Raw genomic sequence first — 18,394 nt, forward strand, 5'->3', positions numbered from 1 at the left:
CCACGATCCCGCCCGAGTGGGGATCGACACCGACCGCCGGTAATGCAAGAATCACGTACACTTTTTTTCTCTTTTCCAAAGCAAGCAAATAGATAATGGATGCCCTCGCTTTCCGATGCTGGTTTGAGAAGAAGACACTTCCCGCTCCCCAGGTTGGCTTCCATCGCTGTACTCGAACACGAATTGATTAGATGTTGTTGTTGTTATTGTATCTGTAGGAAGAGAGAGAGAGAGATTGATTTTGGTGTGTTGTTCGCACGCCCGCCCATCCCACGCCATCCGCATGCAATAGTCATCAGGCGAATGGGTATATAAAATGCCGATAGTCGTGTGAAAGAAAAAAAAAAAAATGCCCTGTGAAACAGATGAAGCTGATAATGTTTGCGACTTTTATAGTCAACAGTTCCCTTCGATGCGGAAGAACCGTATACAGTCAGTCTTTCGGGACGGTCTGATATATAAGCGATGTGGTCGATTTATTGGCCGTGGTTCGGGGGCATGGGTAGAATTCCGGCATGGTGTTGAAATTGAATTGCCTTTTGCTGGGCGGCCTGCGCTTGAGCTGCCTGGGCGGCTTCGGCGGCTGCGGCCGCTGCCTTTTTGGCGGCCAAGGTGGCCTTTCGCTTGTTGACAGCACCTTGCATGCTTCCGTTGAGCCAGCGCTCTGTGGTTGATTAGTCGCATTCCCAACACCAAGATATGGCTGTACTTACTCTTCATTGAGGCCGACATTTTCTCGGACTTGGTCATGGTGGAATAATCCTTCTCTTCGCCGCCAGCCTGGCTTGGTGGAGCAGAGGACTTGGCCGATGCTGGCGCAGATACCGGCGCGGGCCGGGGAGTCGACACGTTGTACTCGCTGACATCTGTCGATGTCTGGCGCGGCGTTGAGGCGGTCTTGACGGTCCACTGGTCCTTGCCGATGAGCTTGAATGATACTATAAGTTGTGGGGTATCAGGAGTGGTAGGGGCATGGAAATCACGGAAGTCCGTGAGGATACGCTCCGATACCGTCTTCTTCGGAGCCAGCTCTGGTGCGCTCTGCTTCCGGTTAAGTCGGATGCGAGGCCGCTTCTGCTGTTGCATGACCTCCATGGCCTCCTCATCAACATCTGCCTCCTCTCTCCAGTTGCGTTGTCTTTTGTTTTGGCGCAAGCCGTAGGTAGATCCGTCGTCTGAAATGGTGGCATTGGAGGACGACGATGTCGGACGTGATTCATCCGTCGTCTCTGGAAGAGGTACGTGACCGTTGGATTGCCTCTTCGCTGCGCGGCCGCGCTTGGGAGTGCGGTCCTCAGCCTCTGGCTCTGGTTCCTCAGCGGGCTTGGGCTTGGGTTGCCGGCCGCGCTTCCGTTTGGGGGGGTCTTGTTGCTCCGGCTCGGGAGGCGGTGGTGCGATGGCATCCTGGTCAGGTACGGGGGTGCTGGGTTCGGAGTCCACAATGACTCTTTTGCCTCTTGGGCCTCTTTTACGCCCGACCTTGGCTGGTGATATCGTTTGGGGTTCCTGCTCAGCCTCTTGCTCATCTTGGACAAACGAGTTCGAGACCCGGTCAGCGGCAGCTGCCCGGCCCCGTCTCTTTTGGCCAGGCTTGTTCGCTCCCGGAGTCGACGAGCGGTCATCCTGTAACACGCCGTCGAACAACTTTGGAGGATTGCGGGTTCTTTTGCCAGAGACGATAACACCGTCACCTTCGGCGGCCTTGGCACTTGCCTGTGGCTGGCTTCGTAGCTGCCGACCCTCGCCGCCACCATCCCTCTGGGCGTCAGGATCTTGGTTTCCAACCTTATTGGGATGAGGGTCATATTCAAATCCAAAGGCGCTGGCCATGACCCTATCCTGCCAACGCTGCTCGAGAACACCAGCATCCTTTTCTTTGATAGTCGCTCGGTAGCCCTGGATGTCAAAGTCCTTCTCAATGTATGACTCTACCTTGGCAAAGGCGTCCAAGTCAGCAGTCTTCTTTTCGAAGGCGGCATCCTGAACCGCGCGACGCTGTGCATTTTCTTGGTCGTCGACAACCTTGGTGCAGTCCTTGTACTCGTCTTGCCAGGCGACGAGGCTAGAGTTGACCTGGGCCAACAGGTCCCATAATTCTTCGTAGGAAAGCTTTTTGGTGTCTTTTAAGAATTCGAGGTACTCTGATGGGTCTCTCACTTTCTTGAATTTGTACTGCTTCCTAAAGCGCTGCCTCGGCCTGGGTGGAGCGGGTGTGTTTGTGCCGGTTGCGGCAGTAGATGGCAAGGCTGGTGAGCCCTGACGGGGAGTGAGCGCGGGCGTTGGGGCTTCAGAGTTGTATGCAGATTCCTGAGACAACTGTTGACCCTGGCTGTCAGGCGGGTGCTCGTCCTCGTGATAAGCATCGCGATCGGCTTCTTCAACCTCGCCCTCAGCATCGGCGTTGGCGTCCTCATCGCCCTCGCCGTCAGGCTGGTGGCTATCGGCATTTGCATCGGCCTGTTCTGCAATTTCCTCCGCAATTTCAGCATCGCCATTGGCGTAAGGTCCGTCGCCATTGGAGTTTGGCGCAGAGCCTTCAACCATGACGGGGTAAATGGAATGGGTGATATGTTCGCCATCAATGTACGGCGTCAGGTGAGACCATGCGTAGCGGGGCTTCGTGACCTCGGGCTCCTCATAAACTTCTTCTGGGTCCTCGGGAGCAGAGTCGGGCAGCTCGACCGGAACTTCCTCCTGCATTTTAGTGTCCGGTTCTTCAGCAGGGGCATCGTCAATGTCCATCTCATCGTGGGCAGGCGCAGCATCCTCCAATTTGGTGACGAAGGACTCAGAAGCCTTGACAGGATCGGGTCCTGCGGCAGATTCCTGGCTCTGAGGTGGGCTTTGAGGCGGGCCTTGAGGCGGCTCCTCAACCGGAAGCATATCCTCGGTGGCGACAGCGTAGCCATTGGTAATTCTGCCATTAACAGTAAAGTCGACGATAGGTTCTGAGATTGGCTCAGGAGATTGTGCAATAGAGGCGTCTTCATTGTTGAGAAAGCTGATTATGTTGCTGTTGTTATTGGTGGTTGCGGAGGGTGCGGTAATGTTTGAGTTGTCAGCAATAATAGCCGGTGCGGAGTTTTCTTGTGAGCCGAAAACCATTTGAGGTCCGGTGGCCGACCCAGCCGCTTCCGGCTCGACCGCCTTTTGGGGAGCGGTGTCAGTTGGACGTACGGGAGAGCTGGCTTCTCTCTTGGGCTGAAATGAAAAGTCTTCCAAAGACTCGTGGCCGCGTGTATGAGTAGGGTGGGCCTCTTGGGCTGGGGCGGTATTGTTGAATAAGGTGACTTGATTGAGTCGGATGGGCTGTGGGTGAGCGATTACCAGGCCGGAGTTCATGTCGGTGGCAGCAACGCCGGAAACAGGCTGAACCTGAACGGGCTGCTTCTCATCTTGCTTGATAATATGATGCTCGACTGGTGAGACGAGTTGATGAACTTCTTGAGCCTTTCGCTGAGTAGGCGAGGAAGGTTGGCCAAGATTGTCAGGTAATGAAATGCGGCCAGAGAGGTCATTTTCATCGTCCTCATGGTCAGATGCCTCGTCTGAGCTCACCAAATCAGAAGAATCGCCAACAACCTCAATAGTGTCCTTGACAATGTCCTCGTCTGATGGCTGAGAGTAAAAAGACTGCTGCTCGACGACGCTCTTCCGAGCCGGGGTCCGGCGGCGAGCGGCAGGCAGACTGGAGACGGAAAAATCTCTCGAAGTGGCACGACGCTTTTGAGAGGCAGGAGTGAAATAATCGTCATCAGCCACCTCGCTGTCTGCTCTTCTTTTGCGAGTAGCGGTGCGGGGGGCGGGAATGGCAATCTCGGGCAGCTCATCCTCGAAGTCAGCAGCGGAATAATCAATCTTTGTACGTTTCCGCAGGGTGTGAGGGCCCTTGCGATAAGTCTCATCCTCATCATCCGCAGCACCCTCAAAGGTACGAGACTTCTTTCTAAGAGCCTTGCCAGGACCAGAGGCACCTGTGCTGGGAGATGAGCGAACGCTGGTGAAAGGATTGTTCATGGGAGCGGGCTTGGCACCTCGGCGATTGGGAGGTGCCGTCTGAGGAGTACGTGAGGCAGCGGCTGGGGGAGAGCGCGTCATGATGGTTGGAGTCGAGTCACCTGCGGTGCTGTTGTCCGAATGAAAGCTGGAGGAGGGTAAAGTTTTTCTTCGATTGGGGCGTCCAACACGGGAGCGCTGCTCCATGATCCGGAGGAAGGAGCGGCGATATTGATGAGTTGACGGGGGTTGTGTAGAAGGACGATAGAGCAGAATCAAATTAAGACGGGGAATAATGGGCGAGGAAGGGGAGAGAAGAAGGGAAAAAAAGGGATAAGTGTAGACGAAGACACCTCAAGTAGAGCCGCAAGAGGATGCCACAGGGGCAGGATATATCATCCGATCAGACGGCAGAGGGACTTCTTGAGAAGTTGACGGCGTCGATTGTGAGGCCGAAGGAGATTTTGCCGTTGGTGTAAGGGACGGACGGCGCTGGTGAAAATTATGGGCAAAGCCGGGATTGAGCTGCAAGTGGTGATGTGGTTTGACTGAGGCCCTGCTTTGCTTTGCCTTGCCTTGCCTTGCCTTGTTGGTGCAGGTTTACTGGGTAAACTGGGTGCTGGCTGGCTGGGGCTGGCTGCTAACTGGCTGGCGAGGCGTTGTGCTGAGTGGTGCTTTAGCGGTGCGCTGTGTGGTGTGTGTGTGTGTGTGTGTGTGTGCGTGTGTGCGCTGTTCCCGTTTTGCCTTGCTTGTAAAACGGGCAAATGAGAAAGAGGAAAAAATAAGACCGGGCTTGGAATGCCAGATGTATACGCTGCTGGGCCAAAAAAGATTACCTCTTGCAGAAAGCTGAGGAAGAGGAGATGATGGCGACTGTAATTTCGAGAGGCCCAGAAGAGCGTAACCTGGGAATATCAGGGACGCAAGTTGGTGATTTAAGGATGGTGGCCCCCTTCTTGTTGCTGAGATGCTTTTTTGCTGCTGCGACTAACTAGGTCCTTCTCACTTTTGTCAGAGGTGAGGCGGCTGCATTACTCCTGCCTCCTTCCTGCTCCTGGTCCTCCTGTTTCTTTACAATGCAAATCCAATTTTTGCCAGCTGTCTCGACTTTTGACAGCTGGCAGTGCTTTCTACTACCTCTTTCCATTGGGGGAAGGAGTGGCTACGGCTGGCAAGGGCCACCAGGCAAAAAACGGTATACGTGGGTGGTAGTGGATCCAAGCGATACGTATTTTTTTTAAATTCATTTTTACTCCTCCTGACCGAGATCTCGTGCTCTCCCTCTTGAGCTGGATTAGAGGAGATGATGAACTAGGAAACATAGAAGAGCATTCTAAATATGAATAATTTCAAGTATGTTCGTGCCATTTCATACTGTTAACTTGATCATCTTTTCTCTTTTTTCTCTCTCTACAACTAACCCAGGGGAAAGTGAACGAACGATCGAGTCTGTAAGCCTGTGCCTGCATCAAGAACCCTAAGCCGCTGTTAGATTAATGTTCTTCAGGGCATCCAAGTCACTGTAAGCACTGTCAACAGCGTCGCCAGTCCACTGTATTATGCGCTGGCGTTGAGCGGGGCGGGGAAACAAAGTAACAATGCTCGCCTGGGGACACGCTTTTCATTTGGTCCAAGGGTTGGTCATCCAATAAGCATGGCCTGATTCGGTTTATTCCGTTTTTGGCCTAGCGTCGCCTCTTCTCTGGTCCCATGCATGTCCCTGATGATGCACGTTTGTCTCCAGCTGCCAATTACCTAGACAGTGGTGCCTGGCTCAGCTTAGCCTACAGGCAGTACCTAAGTGGTAGTACTAACAGTAGCCTCCTGGCCTTCAAGAACCAGCAACCTCATCAGTGATACCTTTGCATTGTGGCCGCATATCATACTCATTCCTGCGGCCAGGTATTTTCGGAGTTTCTTTCCCCAGCATTATACTAGTCCTGCTCTGGTGTTTCAAGCTGTTTACCTCCCTGCCAGCCCCTGACTCAGCTTCCCGATCCATCCATCCATCCATCCCTCAGACAAAGCTACCTTGAACCATTCCAGTCCCCTACCTCAGGCCGCTTTAGCCAGTTGTAGCTTGTGACGTCTGCCCCGCAACCTCACCTCCCCCATCTCCCGATAGCAACAGCAGCAACAACAACACCACTACCACCACCAATCAACAAAAAAGGCCAACCACCAACATGGCCTCCAAGAAGACCAAATCCGCCGCTGCCGGCGACGATATCGATGAGCTCTTTGAGGGCATTGGCGATGATGCCGCTCCTGCCCCCAAGAAGTCGCTCGAGAAGAAGGGAAAGCCCACCACAGCCGCTTCTAAAGCCATGGCCGACCAGGACATTCTCGCTGAGCTGGAAAAGGATCTCGAGCAGCCATCCCGCCCGCACACGCCCCGTATTAAGGAGACGGCCGCGAAGGGCCCTCCCCGACGCTCTGCCACGCCTACGACCGAGGACAAGGCTGCTGCTCCCCGCAAGTCTACCGACAGCGCGCGATCCCTCCGCGCAAGCTTCACTCCTAGCGCCACCAGCTCCGACCTTCAGGATACGGACAAGAAGTCATCTGAGCAGCCTGCCGCCGCCGCTGCCGCTTCGTCTTCTGCGGCGGCTGCTACGCCTGCACCCGCGTCTACCGGCGGTGGCTGGTGGGGAAGCGTATTCTCCACTGCCTCTGCTGCCATGAAGCAGGCTGAGGCCGCTGTCAAAGAGATTCAAAAGAATGAAGAGGCCCTGAAGTGGGCTGAGCAGGTGCGAGGCAACGTCGGTGGCCTGAGAGCACTCGGTATGTGCTGGAATACGCTTTTATAGTTGACACTCGCAAAAGACGTTATCGGCATCAGTAAAACTAATTATATCTATCCAGGTGACAACCTTCGACAGCAAGCACTCCCGACCTTTACAAACATCCTACACACCCTTGCGCCCCCAATCAGCTCCCACGAACGACTGCTCATTCACATTACTCACGATATGGTCGGATACCCGTCTCTCGACTCTATGATCTACGGCACCTTCTCGCGCGTCATGTCGCAGGTCGAAGGCGGCGAGTTGATGGTCATCCAGCGTGGTCAGGAGAACACTAGCAGAAGATACTCAAATGATGGAGGAGCGGGCTGGAGAGACGGTCCCTGGTGGAGGCAGTCCGACTCGCCGCGAGACCTGGGTCTGATTAAGGGACTGACCGAGGGTACCAAGCTATGCCGCGCTGGCGCTGAGGGCTACGCCAACGAATACTTTGCTGCTCACGGCGGTCTGGAGCAGGCCAGGGTTCGTGCTACCGAACCCTTGAGCGAGGACAACCCCGTGCGCAGCTCCGATCTTTTCCTTGCCATCCAGGCTGTGGGCACTACGTCGGACCCTGCCCTCTTTGCTCGTACAGCTGCTGTCGAGAAGGAGAAGGAGGCTTCGTCCGTGGCAGACCAGGACGACGCAGATGAGATGGTTTGCTTCGCCGTCTTCTGCCTGGATCCAGTCCACGAGATTGAGTACTCGGCACTCAGCCAGTCCATCCCGGCCAAGTGGATCCAGTGGTTGGATGCCGCCAACCCGCTGACTCCCACCAGCGGCGAGGAAGGCCATGAGCCTGCCACAAGCCTGTCCATTCCTGATGAGATTCGTGAAATTGTTGAGAGCGGCGGTGTCGACCCCCGAGAGTGGGTTGCCGAGTGGATCGAGGAGCTGCTAGGCCTTGCCGTTGGTATTGTAGCTCAGAGATATGTCGCCCGGCGGATGGGTGTTGGTGAGGGTGGCATTGGCAAGGGAAAGAGACGCGTGGATGAGCTGGTCAATGACGGCGCCGGTGAGGCAGCTCGGGCCGGACTCATCTGAGATTCCAGCCGACGGCAAGATTGTATGATTGGTTTTGCTTAGGAGTTCGGGTATACCTGCTTTTCCTATCCATTAGCACAACCGGCAGCTCTGTTTGCTGGTCTCAAACTAGACCATGTAGTTTCAGGCTCTCATCACTACTGCAGCCGTGTGTCTATCTGCTTAGGGGGGCACCTATGGATTTGGTTATTGAAACATTACGGCTTTGTATTTGTTTTTCTTTTGGCACAGAGGGCATATTTCGTAAGGACATGTTCAGTGGTGAACGCGTTATCATGAGGAGCCTCTTCTCACAGATTTCCGATTGTGAAAGCCCCCCTCTTTAAGTAAGATATACTGTCGAATTGTACACGCTCTACTTGTACTCCGTATCGGCAGTGGCTTGCTCCATCAAACCAAATATGGGCGTGAATCATGTAGTCGACGTAAAGGATGGATACCCCAGCCGCCAGACTAACACGGTTCAAATCGTGCGGGTGGCACCAGCTGTAGCTTTCTCCTTGCATATCCAAGCTCCCTGTCATCTCCAGGACCCTTGCCCCGCCTTATATAAGCAGAATCCTTCACCCACTTCCGAAAGAAATAACCTGAAGAAAATTTCCACCAAAATTCCAGTTCTTCACCCGTCACCAACCAACCTCGTTTCTCCCCAGCGACCAACGATCAACAGAGAGGATCTTGGTTGCCTTGATATTTTCCACACTCGCGAAGTCTTCAAGTGAGCCTCGCGGGAGGGTTGGCATTATTCATTGCCCCTCCCTCCCATTGCTACAAACCTTATGAAATGTCTCGAACGGGGGGCACACAAGCACAAGCACAAGCACAGCAGCGTCATACCAGTCACTCGGCCCTTGCGGCAATCTTAACGAGTCTTCGCTCCGGCGAGGGTCTTCTACTTGTGCCGCGTTTTGCGGTGCAGATCTGAAGAGGACGGGGATAGGACAGGAATGTCGCGGTTGGCTTCGGCCGACTCGCGACTCTCCTGGAACTTTCCGCTGCGAGAGAAAACGGACCATCATAGTCCATGCCCATCTTTTTTTCCCACATGGGCGAGGCTCCAGGCGTACCAACATATTTTCGTGATAGTGATTACTTTGTATGTTGTAAATACGACACAAAGCTTACTAAGAATGGCTGTCTCCTAATGTCGAATATTGCATCAGACAGTGAAGATTACTATACATACGTAGACGGCTTGATTAGTTACCTAGGTCATGCCTCCCGGGACATCTTTACCGTTAAGAAAATAAACCACTCAAGAGCGTGAGAAAAGTTAAAAAGCGCTTAAAGACCCAGTTCTGGCTCTAACGGAACTTGGTGATTCGTCCGTCTGGCAACGGTGCTGAGTTACCCATCGTTTTCTGTTGTCACCACCACCACCAACCGCTTGACGTCACATGGTAGTCAGCGATGCACCGTACCTCACCTTACCCTCTCCAGCAGCTGCTGCATGTACTATTAGCGTTCGGGCCTGTCTCCTGCCAAGGAAGGAGACACACTCGGCCTTGATGGCCTGTGGAATCGTACAACGCCTGCATACGCTGATGTTGTGTCTTTTTCTGTTTGGTGAAACGTTCAAATACACCTCATCCCGGCTCTTCATAAATTGATGTCTTGAATATTCCCCGTTTTGCTGCATCGCCCGCTGCTTGTGAAGATCTCCCCTCGAGTAACTACCACCCGTATCTAAGCGCCGTGATGGCACCCAACAACGGCCAAAAGGGATCCAAGTTCTCCCATCTGCCTCTTAGTACCAGCGGCCCAATACACTGTGCCGTCACGGGCAGCGCCTTGCTTAACACGCCCTATCTCAATAAAGGCACCGCCTTTCCAGAAGACGAACGCCGAGAGTTCAACCTCACCGGGCTGTTACCTCAGAGCATTCATACTCTGGATCAGCAGTTGAAGAGGGCGTATCAGCAGTATTCCACGCGACAGGATGATCTGGCCAAGAATACCTTCTTGACGTCGTTGAAGGAGCAGAATGAAGTGCTCTATTACAAGGTGTGTTTACGTATTAGACCATCAGAAGCAGAGGTAACTGATGCCCGGGTCGGAATAGTTATTGCAAGTGCATCTGCCGGAGATGTTCAGCGTGGTGTATACTCCCACCGAAGGAGATGCCATCCAGAACTTCTCGCGGCTTTTCAGGCGGCCTGATGGCTGTTTCCTGAACATCAACGATATAGATCGGGTCTACCACGACCTTGCGCAGTGGGGAACACCCGATGATATCGACTACATCGTCGTCACAGGTACTCTTTCCCCTTTTCTCGGCCGTTATCGAAACAGTGACTGAACAGGAGAAACAGACGGAGAAGAGATCTTGGGAATAGGAGACCAGGGAGTCGGCGGCGTGCTCATCTCAGTCGCCAAGCTCGTCCTTACAACTCTCTGTGCGGGCGTGCACCCGAATCGCACACTCCCGGTAGTCCTAGACTGCGGCACCAACAACGAGGAGCTGCTAAACGACGATCTCTACTTGGGTCTGCGGCAGAAACGTGTCAGGGGACATCGATATGACCGGTTCGTCGACGAGTTCGTCACGGCCGCCAGGCGGCTGTATCCGAGGGCGTATATCCACTTTGAAGATTTCGGGCTCACAAACGGTACGTCTAGTATATTTTTTCGTACTCTTCCGCACCCAATGCTTCACTCTTGTATCCTGCTTTTGATGAACGGTAGCTGATGTAACAAAGCGAGACGAATTCTGGAGCAATACCGTCCCCACATCCCGTGTTTCAACGACGACGTACAGGGAACGGGATGCGTTACGCTGGCGGCGATCATGGCCGCTCTGCACGTGAGCAAGCAGAAACTGTCTGATCTACGACTCGTCATATTTGGCGCCGGATCCGCGGGCGTTGGAATCGCCGATCAGGTTGCGGATGCGATTGCAACGGAGGCGGGGATTAGCAAGGAAGACGCGGCCAAGCAGATATGGTATGTCATTGTTCATGAAGCTGTAGCCAATTCAAGTTTGTGCGATACTAACGACGTGTAGGCTGATTGACAAGCCCGGCTTGTTGACTACGGAAAGCGAGTTGTCCTCCGCGCAAAAGGGTTTTGCACGAGACGCGGCCGAGTGGAAGGACAAAAGTGGCGACCTGTTGTCCGTTGTCAAAAACGTCAAACCCAATGTCTTGATCGGCACATCGACGAAACCGAAGGCATTCACCGAGGAAATCGTCAAGGCGATGGCCGAGGGAGTTGAGAGGCCCATCATCCTCCCCTTATCCAACCCTACCCGCCTTCACGAGGCTGTTCCGGAAGACATTTACAAGTGGACGGAGGGCAAAGCGCTCGTTGCTACGGGATCACCGTTCAAACCCGTCAAAGGCCCTTGGGGTCCTGACGGCAAGGAGATCGAGATCGAAGTGGCGGAGTGTAACAACTCCGTCGTCTTCCCCGGCATCGGACTCGGCTCCGTGTTGTCACGGGCCCGCCTTGTAACCGACAAGATGCTCGTCGCGGCGGTAGAGGGCGTAGCATCGCTCAGCCCCGCGCTTAAAGACCAGACGGCACCGTTGCTGCCGGGCGTTGATGTCGTCAGGGACGTCAGCGTCAGGGTTGCCCGGAACGTGATCAAAGCCGCCGTGGAGGAGGGCGTCGCGACGGAGGACGGGATCCCTGACGATGATAATGAGCTGGATGAGTGGATCCGTGAGCAGATGTGGACGCCCGAGTATCGCAGGCTGGAGCTTGTCAAGTTTGAAGGCGCGAGTAGGGAGGCGAGGGGAGAGATGAAGGTCGCAGGGAGTCTCAGCAAGGTTGGCAAGTGATTATAATCAAGTATTATGTCGTATTTAGCATCTTGAGAGCGAAGGGTAGACGACACGAAGAAGAGCATTTAAACACCTCGAGGAACGATACATGATAGAGTCTCATTTGTCCTGTTGCGTTGACTAAGGATGTGATCCTCGTCGAAGTTTACATACTGGACATTGGTCACACTGATGGTTGGTGCGGCCAGACAAACCAGTTATTGATTCGAATACGTGGGTAAACAAGAATGAGATGCTTTATTATATAGCATATAGTCTATGCACTTTGTTATTGAGGTATAAGGTTAAACCATTTAATCTGTCTTCAAGGGATTTGTAAAAAAGTTAACAAAACTTTCTTCAATATTATTTTTCAAATGTCACTAGAATAAGCAAGTAATAATAATCTATATATTATTTTCATGACATATTACCTTGAGCATATATTTGAATGAAAAGTTTTAGGCGGGTTTGTGCTGCTCTTCTTAATTGCAAAAACATCTTCACAAGGTCAAAGATGGTACTACCCGCTGTCGACGGGATGGAAGATGACGCTCCATCCTGCGAAGCTGCAGCTGCCAATGCAACAGCGGGAATGAAGGAATGGTACGTACCGCTTCCCCAGAGAACAGAACGTGGCCAATCTTGGTGGAGCTAAAGTGCCCTTACCTTAATCTGGCAGTGTGCGTTCTTGAGCTCAAGGTCACGTTGCAAGCTGAGTCATCCATTTTTCTTCCCCACTGCCCCTCCATGCCCCTCCGTGGCCCTAGCTTCGATCAATGACGAGGAACGCTAGTGTCATGGAATAGAGTCCACCGCTCCGACGTCGAAAAAAAGGGCGCGAAGAAGGCTGAGGTCAAAGCGATTCAGAAGGAGGCCCTTGAAAGCCCAGCCGAAGCGCAGAACTCAGCACCGCCGCCTCCAGCGTGAACCTCGAAGACGACCCCTTCAAAAACAACTATGGCGACAGAAAGACTACGATCTTGGCCTTCAGCAAGGACGCCGAACAAGTCGAAATACGTTCCCTTGACGAAACATACAATGGAAAGAAGGTAGTTGTGCGCGCATGGCTTCAGAACACTCGCGTACAGAGTGCCAAGACGGGCTTCGTTGAGCTCCGCAAAGGGGTTACCTGGGACATTCAGGACGTCATTGTGTGACGATGAGCCCGTTGTTAGCCGGCGCATGGTGAAGTGGGTTACCGGCATCAGCCCCGAGAGCTTCGTAGCTGTTGAAGCCAAGGTGAAGAAGCCTCTCGAACCCGTCAAGAGTTGCCGAGTCTCGGGACTCGAGCTTCACATCATAAAATGGTTTGTGCTCGCGCCAGCTTCCGCCATGCTCGGCTTGACCCCGGGGCCGCGAGCCAGCTCATCGTCAATTTTAGCGACGAGAAAGCCCAAGAGGAGGGTATTAACGCTGGGAAGGTTGTTGCCGAGACTGCGACGCCAGCTGCAAGCATGATCGCCCACCTCGACAACATCGCCATGCACAAACGCGCTCCTGTTCAACAGGCCATTGCGGTACATCGGTGTTGAGGTTGGGTTACGATCTAGGTATTGACTTCTGAACTGGAATTCTTTTCGTACTGGAAAGCGTATTTTTGCTTATTTTCCGTGGAATCCAAGGTCAGTTTTCATCAACTCGGTACTCATGCGGTGTTCGTTCCGACGGGCTTTTTTTTTGGGTGTGTTCTGACCGGGTTTGCCGCCAATACAGAGCGCTGTGCCAACGACATAGACACAGTTCGATCCGTTTACCGTTCCAAACCGATCCTCCTTCCCGAGCCAGGTTAAGAAGTCCGCTTGAACTTCGCCGAGGCACTGAGACTCTCACGAGAAGGCCTACCAGAGTTTGCAAACGTACGGAACGATGAGGATATGAGCATCCCCAAGAGAAGGCCCTCAGCGAAGTTGTCCACGCCAAGTACAACACAGACTTTTACGTCATTGACAAGTACCCCGGCACGGCGCGGCCATTTTATGCCAAGATTGACGATGCCGGTGCAATGGTTAGAGATAATGTTAGTGTGTCCAATGCCTTTGACTTCCCTGTTCGCGGGCAGGAGGTCCTCCCTGGCGGCCAAAGAATTCACGACCCGGCCGAACTTGAGGTGCGTCCCCGAGCCAAGGACGTCGACCCGGAAAGTGCGGGCATCAAGGAGTACTTGGCGACGTTCCGGCAAGTCGGTGTATCACCACATGGTGGAGGTGACATTGGTCTTGATCGCGTGGTTGCAGGGTTCTTGGCACTCACCAGCGTCCACCTCGCGGCGTATCATCCTCGTCCTCAGAGACTGCTGCCAAAAAAAGATCCGAGAAGAGCCTCGATCTTTGGCGGCCCGAAACACATTAGTCTTTTGCCAATTGTGCAAGGAGTTGGGGCATTTGGGCGATGAATCTTGTCACCCTGGGGCATGGCGTTCAATGATGACGACGACGACGACGACGACGACGACGATGATGATGATGATGATGAATGTCGAGATGAACCATATTCTAGCGCCACATACGTAGAATACTCAGCCGTGCCTTGTGATTTTCTGATTTCCAATGGTTAATCATCTTGAGTCTCAGAAGAGGTTCGACGTTAACTTGAACGGAAACCCTCGCCAAATCGGGAAGGCGTCTGGCTGCCCCAGTACCACCTCACCACCACAACATGTTTCCAGTTTGGCCATGACACAGATTTTTATGCATTTAATTGCCCTCCCATTGCTAAGATAATTGTAGCGGCATGGCTGGTATTTATGGTTGGATCTCTCCGTTAAGATAAACCGGTCACTTCCTCCTTTCCTCCCGTTGTTAGACACAGCCACATTGTGAACAACTGTGGCACTCAGTCTGGCTTAGCCCTCTTGATGCTAGTGCCCGTTGCCCAAACATAAACAGGCAAGGCTGATCTGCCGTGGCGTTTGGATTATCTGGTCTATTCTAATTCCTACAGCTTATTCGGGCCTGCCTAACATGTTGGCAATTCATAGTTGTGAAGAGGGTGGTGGTGTGGCAAGGATACGAAGTCCAGCTTGACGTTGCGTATGCATCAAGTTGCCAGTTGCTATTGTCTTTCTTTCTTTACTTGTAGTAAAGCTCTTACTGGAAAGAAAATGACATATCCTAAGTCTATATAAATGCAATTGATGGAAAGAAATAAAGTGCTTTGGTTCGAAAATGTAACAAAATTCTTAAATTCAGTTTACAACAAGTTGCAGATAATTAATACCGAAATAGACTAACAGGGTGAAATCTTACAAGCTATTGGAACAGAATACTTGAGAGAGAATGCTAAGTAACGCAGAGCTTTTTATATCCCAGAGAAGTATAAGACTGCATATTTGTATTTATAACATCGACAAAACCCAGACCGCAGGTATCTTACTACAGGATACCATGTTTAGTCTAGAGAGCTGTATGATCACAACTCAACCTTGCAGATACAAACGCGATCGAAAGTTGATAAATTATCCTTGAGCATTTATAAAAGGCATCGAAACACCATACTGACTTATTATCAAACAATTCTTGACGCAAACGTAATATAGCCGGCAAAACAAGACAATTACAATGTGTGCCTAAACATCTTGTAAAAAGCTGCAACTCTGCTTTTGTGAATTGATTATCTCCTAAACTGCGAAGTATTATCAAGCATCTAAGAGGAAACGTGTTATTTTGCTTTTGCATAAGGCAATGTGAGCTGGGTCGCCCGAGGCCTCCTCCATGCCAAGACATGGGGCGTAAGCCGCTGCACTCATTCGCCGGTGTGTACGTTCCGGTACAGGCAGCAGCTATATACACGACAGAGTTGTGTTCTCACGAATTATATAAGCCGTCTTCTTTGTCTCCAGGGTGTAAGCTACCTTCAACCTTGTACAACCACTTGATTATAGTACCGTCCAGAGCAAGGCATAATTTACTTCCAATTCCTCAAAATGTCTCAAATAATGCCTCCAATCCCACGTATCTTTTTCAGTTACATCCAACCACTCTACTATCTCTATCGTGCGTTCCGGCCTCTCCTAAACCCAACCTCCATAACCGCACCCTTGGTGGGTCGCATTTGGCTCTGGGACCCCGACAACAAGTTTACGGGCGCCGAGCAGCCTCGACCAGTGGAGGCCCTATGGGCGCACCAGAACTCGTCGTCTTTGTTCATGCTTGCGCTGCTCACGTATGTCATCATGTTCCACAGCACAGAAAGGAAGGTCGTGAGGGGTTACGTGCTAGTCAGTGCGTTGGCGGATTTCCCACATTGGGCCGCCCTGGCGAATGGGATGGGGAGTCTGGGCCACTTGTGGGACTTTGGGGCGTGGTCCGCGGAGATGAGGAGTTTAATCTTCTTTCCCATGCTTGCCTTTGCGATCAAAGTTGGATATTTGTCGGGGGTATTCGGGGACGACAGGTCTCCTCGTCGTAAGGCGGCGGCTTAGGCTTGTCGATGCGTGTGGGAGAATCTGATCGGTGACTGATGGGCAGTGTAGCATGTTGTACTCAGAATCACATTTCGACACTACTTAGTAAATATCCAAGCCGAGCGAGGCTGTTAAACCGCGTCATATAGGCCGAACAGATGCAATTAGCTTGTTCAATATTTTGACTTTCGTCCGCTTGTCGTCCTTTCGCAGATTCTGGGGAGCTGGTATTATAGACAGTCGCCCGGCAAGTACAATCACAAGAAACAATGCCAACGCGCACATTTAACTGGATTTGCATTACTCGAGATGTCTATCTCGGCACAGCTTACTGCTGTGATACATCAACCTTGCTCCACCAAAACTCAGACTCTTTTCTGGCCCAGGTATCATCGTGTAACCGCGCCGGAACGCCCGCCGGACCACCAATCAACTCCTTGTTCTCCTCTCCAAAGACCATGGCCTTGGGACTCTCAGACCGGTACCTTTCCCACACAGGCCTATCCGGGGCCGACCCCTTGGTCGCATTGGGGTCTCCTGACGCAATAAAACTCGTGATATAGGCATTGTACGTCAGACATAACTCCTTCTGCGTCGCAGAGATCTTGGTCTTGCTAGGTTCACACGTCTCATAGTACATGTTCTCACCGTGTCGCGCCCTATCGAGCAACGAACTCTCGAGACCCCATTGATACAAGTACACCGGCTCCTCGGTGGACTTGCTTGCCAGCTCCGCCGTTTGCCGGACGGGAGCAACATATGCGTACTGCCCGTACGCGATCTCCAACCGGCGATACTGCGCCCCGGTGCCCTCCAGCTCCTCCTTGTACGGTGAATCAGACACGGTCAGAGGGTCCGGGTAGAGTTTATCAATTGTCTCAACGTCCTCCTTCGATAGTAACGGCAACAGGTCTGCAAAGAATTTTGTAAACTCTTCGGATTTCGAGACCGACTTGTTGATATAAATTGACCCCTCGTTGCGGTTGAAGCCCGTCATGATGGGTACCTTGCGCCACTTGTTCAGTCGCCAGGACTCCATCGGTGTGCGCGGAATGACCTCTCCATCAATGACAGGCTGGAAAGCCCAGCGGAGGGAGGGATTGTACTTGTCGAACACGGCGATTTGGGCAGCCTGGACCTTTTCGGATGGCGCGCTACGGAGGTAGGCGAAGGTTTCGGCCGACGATAAACCGGAGGGGCAACCTGTTTCCTTGAGGAAATCGGCGAATTGGGCTTCGTGGATCGGGGCGCTATACGGGCGGACGGCTCGTGAGGTCGGGGCTCCAGATTCGAGGATTACTTTGTGGAAGAGGGGTGGAGATGTTTGGCCTTCGTCCTGCATCAAAATGTGGCCGATCTGGAATGACGTGTTAGTGCAAGCGGACTTGGGAAAGAGACTGTGAGGACTTACAGAGTGTCCCCCGGCAGAGATGCCGAAGAGAGTCACGTTGTTGGGATCACCTCCGAATGCGGTGATGTTATCACGGACCCATTCCAGCAGGAGCAGTTGGTCTTTCAGACCAAGGTTGAGGGCGCCCTGTTCATAACTCATTGAGGATGGCAGGAAACCAAGGGCACCTATGCGGTAGTTGAAGGAGACTGCAACAAGGTCCTGGCCCGAGTTGGCGAGGAAGGAGGGTGTGTTGTGCATCATGGATGTGCCGCGGTTGAAGGCGCCGCCGTGGATGTACACGGCGACGGGCAACAACTGCTTATCGCCATTCCGAGTCTGGGGGCGGAATACATTTGCAGTAAGACAATCCTCGCTGTATTCAAATTTGGGACCGCCGGGGAAGAGTTGCTTGCCCGGCGCGACGGCGCCGAATTTGGAGGCGTCGATCGTTGCCGTCGACGGTTCCACCTTCACCGGGGGCCGGAACCTGCGGTCGCCGGTTGGGGGAAGGGCATACGGGATGCCGCGGAAGGCTTCAATTGGCCGGGGGATGTCATCTTTCACAACGGTACCAACCACAGTACCCTGGGTGAGGGTTACAGATGGACGGTCATCAATCTTTGAGCCCATGTTGAGAGATGCTCGCTCAATTGGGACTTGTCTGTATTCAAGGTGTTAAGAGTGAGTTTCGACTGGGGGTAGATGGCAGTCGGCGGATGTTTGTATCGAAATGCCGGTGCAGTTGTCGGCAACAATTATCCAATGCGCTTGGCTTGGACTTGATTAGCCCGTTAAATGAGTAGGGGGAAGTCGAGGCATTCATACAAAGGTAGTTTTCCCGCGGGGATCAGGTGGCCGATCTCGGCGGAAGACGTGCTCGTCGGGCCCAGATTTGTGATCCGAAAGTTGATCTCCAGACTTATCAATGCCGGTCGGACCTCCAACTACCACTAAAACGTGAGCGGCTGTTCGAAATGGCTATAGACTTATGACCTAGTTGGAGCCC

At 52.7% G+C, this 18,394-nt stretch overlaps 7 protein-coding genes across 7 annotated transcripts; 5 read left to right on the forward strand and 2 right to left on the reverse strand.

Moving 5' to 3' along the window:
- Nucleotides 1–476: 476 nt before the first annotated feature.
- On the reverse strand, nucleotides 477–4,203 carry CTRU02_210215 (uncharacterized protein; the record flags this gene model as incomplete). Its single annotated transcript, XM_036729664.1, has 2 exons — nucleotides 477–664; nucleotides 714–4,203. The coding sequence occupies 2 exons, from the start codon at nucleotides 4,201–4,203 to the stop codon at nucleotides 477–479; spliced, it is 3,678 nt and encodes a 1,225-aa protein (XP_036578506.1).
- Nucleotides 4,204–6,182: 1,979 nt separating this feature from the next.
- Nucleotides 6,183–7,826, forward strand: CTRU02_210216 (Maintenance of telomere capping protein 1; the record flags this gene model as incomplete). The annotated part of the gene is made up of 2 exons (XM_036729665.1): nucleotides 6,183–6,780; nucleotides 6,862–7,826. 2 exons carry the CDS (start codon nucleotides 6,183–6,185, stop codon nucleotides 7,824–7,826), a joined length of 1,563 nt encoding a protein of 520 aa, XP_036578507.1.
- Nucleotides 7,827–9,524: 1,698 nt separating this feature from the next.
- On the forward strand, nucleotides 9,525–11,608 carry CTRU02_210217 (NAD-dependent malic enzyme; the record flags this gene model as incomplete). The annotated part of the gene is made up of 5 exons (XM_070205409.1): nucleotides 9,525–9,830; nucleotides 9,889–10,081; nucleotides 10,130–10,435; nucleotides 10,514–10,769; nucleotides 10,831–11,608. 5 exons carry the CDS (start codon nucleotides 9,525–9,527, stop codon nucleotides 11,606–11,608), a joined length of 1,839 nt encoding a protein of 612 aa, XP_070061057.1.
- Nucleotides 11,609–12,107: 499 nt separating this feature from the next.
- Nucleotides 12,108–12,750, forward strand: CTRU02_210218 (Aspartate-tRNA ligase, cytoplasmic 2; the record flags this gene model as incomplete). Its single annotated transcript, XM_070205410.1, has 2 exons — nucleotides 12,108–12,196; nucleotides 12,501–12,750. 2 exons carry the CDS (start codon nucleotides 12,108–12,110, stop codon nucleotides 12,748–12,750), a joined length of 339 nt encoding a protein of 112 aa, XP_070061058.1.
- Nucleotides 12,751–12,897: 147 nt separating this feature from the next.
- CTRU02_210219 (aspartyl-tRNA synthetase) lies at nucleotides 12,898–13,985 on the forward strand (the record flags this gene model as incomplete). The annotated part of the gene is made up of 2 exons (XM_036729668.1): nucleotides 12,898–13,110; nucleotides 13,473–13,985. 2 exons carry the CDS (start codon nucleotides 12,898–12,900, stop codon nucleotides 13,983–13,985), a joined length of 726 nt encoding a protein of 241 aa, XP_036578510.1.
- Nucleotides 13,986–15,515: 1,530 nt separating this feature from the next.
- CTRU02_210220 (uncharacterized protein) lies at nucleotides 15,516–16,013 on the forward strand (the record flags this gene model as incomplete). The annotated part of the gene is made up of 1 exon (XM_036729669.1): nucleotides 15,516–16,013. The coding sequence occupies one exon, from the start codon at nucleotides 15,516–15,518 to the stop codon at nucleotides 16,011–16,013; it is 498 nt and encodes a 165-aa protein (XP_036578511.1).
- A 310-nt stretch (nucleotides 16,014–16,323) lies between these two features.
- Nucleotides 16,324–18,018, reverse strand: CTRU02_210221 (extracellular lipase; the record flags this gene model as incomplete). The annotated part of the gene is made up of 1 exon (XM_070205411.1): nucleotides 16,324–18,018. The coding sequence occupies one exon, from the start codon at nucleotides 18,016–18,018 to the stop codon at nucleotides 16,324–16,326; it is 1,695 nt and encodes a 564-aa protein (XP_070061059.1).
- Nucleotides 18,019–18,394: the final 376 nt, after the last annotated feature.

The sequence above is a fragment of the Colletotrichum truncatum genome (assembly GCF_014235925.2).
Source record: "Colletotrichum truncatum strain CMES1059 chromosome Unknown Contig_0006, whole genome shotgun sequence".
NCBI classification, from domain to species: Eukaryota; Fungi; Ascomycota; class Sordariomycetes; order Glomerellales; family Glomerellaceae; genus Colletotrichum; species Colletotrichum truncatum.